The 4040-nt window shown below is 64.8% G+C and overlaps 1 protein-coding gene across 1 annotated transcript; it reads left to right on the forward strand.

The window, feature by feature from the left end:
- Positions 1-29: 29 nt before the first annotated feature.
- Positions 30-3994, forward strand: ZNF496 (zinc finger protein 496). The gene is made up of 4 exons (XM_081810078.1): positions 30-626; positions 949-1375; positions 1712-1895; positions 3530-3994. The coding sequence occupies exons 2-4, from the start codon at positions 986-988 to the stop codon at positions 3631-3633; spliced, it is 678 nt and encodes a 225-aa protein (XP_081666204.1). The 5' UTR covers positions 30-626; positions 949-985; the 3' UTR covers positions 3634-3994.
- The last annotated feature ends 46 nt before the right edge of the window (positions 3995-4040 follow it).

Raw genomic sequence — 4040 nt, forward strand, 5'->3', positions numbered from 1 at the left:
GTCTCTCCTCTCTCCCCGTCTCTCCTCTCTCCGTCTCTCGCCTCTCCCCGTCCTCCTCTCTCCGTCTCTCGCCTGTCCGCGTCTCTCCTCTCTCCCCGTCTCTCCTCTCTCCATCTCTCGCCTCTCCGCGTCTCTCCTCTCTCCGTCTCTCGCCTCTCCCCGTCCTCCTCTCTCTGTCTCTCGCCTCTCCCCATCTCTCCTCTCTCCCTGTCTCTCCTCTCTCCGTCTCTGGCCTCTCCGCGTCTCTCCTCTCTCCCTGTCTCTCCTCTCTCCGTCTCTCCTCTCTCCGTCTCTCGCCTCTCCGCGTCTCTCCTCTCTCCCCGTCTCTCGCCTCTCCGCGTCTCTCCTCTCTCTGCCTCTCTCGCCTGCTCTTCTGTTCGGCTGCCTGGGGCTCAGTCTGGCAGGTGTGGCACCCACCAGTGCTCGCCCGGCCACCCGCGGGGTTGACTTCTGGTCCCGGCTCTGCTTTGAATGCCCTTCCCAGAGGCACGTCTGCCTTTATCTCCCCAGCTCTTTTTGCAAAAGTCTCAAGGACAAGGACGGCAACTTTGGCTCCAGAGCCTCGAGATAACGTCCTGCTCGGCGCGTGCGTCTCAGGTCCTGTTCCGAGAACCTGGCCCCCGAAGGTACCACGGCGCCTTCCTTCCATCCGTGTCCTGCGTGTGGCCCCGTCCGTGTCGTGTCCTGCTGGCACTTCTCTCCCAGACTCCCCGCCTTGTGTGTCTGGTCACCCAGCGAGGGGCATCACGTGATGGTGCGGTGGGGGGCGGGGGTGGTATTTCCTTCGCCCCCTCGTGTAAGGGGCAGCCACGCGGACCCCCCCCGCGCGGCCCAGACCATCTCCCGAGGGCTGGTCTCTGTGGGCTCTGCACACTCCCCAGCACCACCCCCAAGAACCTACCACAGCAGACCGGAACACTGAAGCCAGTGATTTCTGTTTGGAAATAGGCTCGTCTTCTGCTGCTGACCCCCATCAAACCCCATCATGCCCACAGCCCTGTGCCCCCGAGTCTTGGCTCCGAAGGAGAGTGAGGAGCCCAGGAAAATGAGGAGCCCACCGGGACAGAACCCGAGCCCCCAGGGGGAGCTGCCCAGCCCCGAGTCCTCCCGCCGCCTCTTCCGCCGGTTCCGCTTCCAGGAGGCGGCGGGCCCCCGGGAGGCCCTGCACCGCCTCTGGGAACTGTGCCGACGCTGGCTGCGGCCCGAGAGGCACACCAAGGAGCAGATCCTGGAGCTGCTGGTGCTGGAGCAGTTCCTGGCCATCCTGCCCCGGGAGATCCAGGGCTGGGTGCGGGCCCAGGAGCCCGAGAGCAGCGACCAGGCCGTGGCAGCCGTGGAGGCTCTGGAGCGGGAACCGGGGAGACCGTGGCAGTGGGTGAGCGCAGGGCGCTGCGCTGGGCTGGCCGGGGCGGGGGCGCCTGTGGAGAGGGGCTGCCGAGGACGTGGACGCTCGGCAGCATCGTGTCCCCTGGCCGGGGGGAGAATTTCCGTCTGGGGCCCCGGGCTTCGGTGAGGCTCACGCTGGAGTCGGTTTCCCAAGACAGCGGGTTCCGCTCCTCGAGGGCCCCTGTGTGACCCCCCGTGCTCCGCTGGGAAGGGGCCTGGCGGGCCCGGGGGGGCGGCGTTGGCCCAGTTTCTGGCTCAGCCACCAGCCCTCGCCTGGCCGGGGACCTGCCCCCCTGGCCCTGAAACACCCTCCCCGGGATTGCAGCTCAAGCACTGTGAGGACCCCGTGGTGATCGAGGACGGGGACGGCCCTCCGGACCCGGAGCAGGAACGGCTGCCGGCAGAAGCCCAGGGCGACCTCGCCAAGAGCCAGGACACCCAGCCCGTGGCCCTGGCGCCGGGCCCCGGGCTCCCCAGCAGACCGCCAGGCCAGCTCAGCGGGGATCCAGGTACCGGCCAAGGGGGTGGGGGAGCATGCATACCCCACCCTGTGCCCTCACGGCGGAGCCCGGCCTCGGTGTTCCGTTCTCATCCGCTGGACAGCCATGAACGCGCTGTGTGCGGGGTCTGGGTCCTTCCCCAGAGCGATTCGGTCAGACTCTGAGGAGCGCGCCTGTCCTCGTCTCTGTGCTCGGCCCACGCACGGGGACCACTGCCCACCTGTTGGAGGGTGCGTCTGCGGGCCTTGTCGGCTTGGGGACCAGCCAGGCACCATCAGTGCTCGATTAGGAACCGTATGGTTTTGACTGCGGCGAGGCCCCAGTGACAAGTCAGTCACCCTTACTGGGTTTGTTGAGAGCAGGGGCCCCGGGCTGCCCATGGTCATCCTGGCAGGTGGCGGTGACCTCCACACGGGAGGGTTGGTTTGGGTGGACTCGCCACGTTGTCCTGTGGCTACAGCGGGGAAATAGCCAGGGGGCATGCTTGGGGTCTTTTGTAAGGTAGTAAGGTTTGTAGATAAAACAAAAAAAAAGGCATCTGAAGTTTCTCTGTGTGAAATTCACCCGCCTTCTGTGCAAGTCTCCAGCTTCTCCCTGCTTTAACGTCAGGGCGGCTGGCCGCACTGGCTCGCTGGGGCTTCCGTGACCAGCGTCGTGCCCCGGGCAGCTCCCACAGCAGAAACGCATACTCTCTCAGATCCGGGGGGCCGGCGCTCTCCATCGCGGCGCGGGCAGGTGGCTTTCTCACGAGCCTCTTCTCCCTGTGTCCGTCCGTGTTCTCATCCCTCTTTATCAGGACGTGAGTCACTGGCCCAGGGCCTGCCCGTGGGACCTCAGTGTAGCTCAGTTACCCCTTGGAAGACCTTATCTCTGGGTGCAGTCACACCCCGAGGTTACACATTCCTGATTGGTCACTGGGGGGAGCCTGCAGTAAAAGCCATATAGTTCCTCATCGTGCAGGTGTTCCTAAAAAGCTACATTTCGGTGGAGACTGAAGGCTCGCCAGGGCAACTTCCACGGTGTCCATACGCTCCTTTCTCTCGGGGACAGGTGGGGCAGGGCTGTAGACCGTTGCCCAGAATGCAGCAGGTATGAGACCAGAAGCACAACAGGCCCCCCACATGCGAGCCCGCCCAGCCTGCGCGAGGGGCGGCAGAGTGAAGAGGCTGCCTCTCAGCAGGGACGGCCACCTGTCCCTGCTGGCTGAGCTCGCCCGGTCACTCGCCCTCACTGTGGTGGAGGCTCGTGGCCCAGCCCTGCAGGGGACGGACACCGGACGCTAGCGTCAGCTTGGGTGGGGATTCAGCATGTGACGTAGGCTTCGCCTCCTGGGTTGGCCCCGACCCAGCAGATGCAAGCGCTCCAAGCCTTCCCCTGGGGAAGGAGCAGGTTCCTCCTTCTGAGGAAGGAGCTCGTTTTCACGGGGCGGCCCCGCCGCCAGGTGCGTGGCTCCCCGCCTGCAACGTGGTAGGATCCAGGCGGGAGAGGACCCCTCCCACAGCGGCGCGGAGGTGCCAGGGGCCCAGGGGGAGGGTGGGCGGGCCTATGGTGTCAGAGTGACGGAAATCCCTGTGGTTCGCAGGTGCTCTTCATGGGCCACCTCCTGCGGGTGCAGAAAGACATGCTTCTCCTCTCTTTTTCAGTTCTGCAAGACACCCCCCTTCTTCAGGAAGCGAATTTGAGGGACGCACAGCAGGTGACGGCCCTCCAGCTGCCCCCGGTGAGTGATTTCCACCAGAGTCCCTGAACCCCAAACCACTGCCCTCTGCACACACAGCATGGTAGAGCGCAGGTGGCCTCGGACCCCCATGTGCCGTCCTCTGGACACTTTAGGGCCCCCCGTGAAATATGGGAGACCGCACAGCGTACCCATTTCTGTCCCAGTCGTCACCCTGATTGTGTTCCAGAGTGTTGGGAGGTGGACGCAGAAGGCACAGGTCATTGCAGTACCATACACAGCCGGGCACATTGTCCGGGAGTCTCCGTGGTACGTTCCCATGTGATACTGCACACGTCCAAGCAAGGCTTCTTTTCGCAAGCATGTCCCCACGCGGTGGAGAGCCTGTCCGACCGGTGGTCTCGCTCCCTCTTTTCTGGCCCTGTGGCTGCCTTTGGCTGCAGCTTCTCCTAATGCCTCCCTCGGAAGTTTTCCTG

The sequence above is a fragment of the Leptonychotes weddellii genome, unplaced genomic scaffold (assembly GCF_054177405.1).
Source record: "Leptonychotes weddellii isolate Sample4059 unplaced genomic scaffold, ASM5417740v2 HiC_scaffold_17879, whole genome shotgun sequence".
In the NCBI taxonomy this organism is placed as follows: domain Eukaryota; kingdom Metazoa; phylum Chordata; class Mammalia; order Carnivora; family Phocidae; genus Leptonychotes; species Leptonychotes weddellii.

Coding starts and splice junctions, on each gene's coding strand:
- ZNF496 (XM_081810078.1), top strand. CDS start 986: ATGCCCACAGCCCTGTGCCCCCGAGTCTTGGCTCCGAAGGAGAGTGAG. Junction 1,376..1,711: donor CGGGGAGACCGTGGCAGTGG/GTGAGCGCAGGG, acceptor CCGGGATTGCAG/CTCAAGCACTGTGAGGACCC. Junction 1,896..3,529: donor CCAGCTCAGCGGGGATCCAG/GTACCGGCCAAG, acceptor TCTCTTTTTCAG/TTCTGCAAGACACCCCCCTT.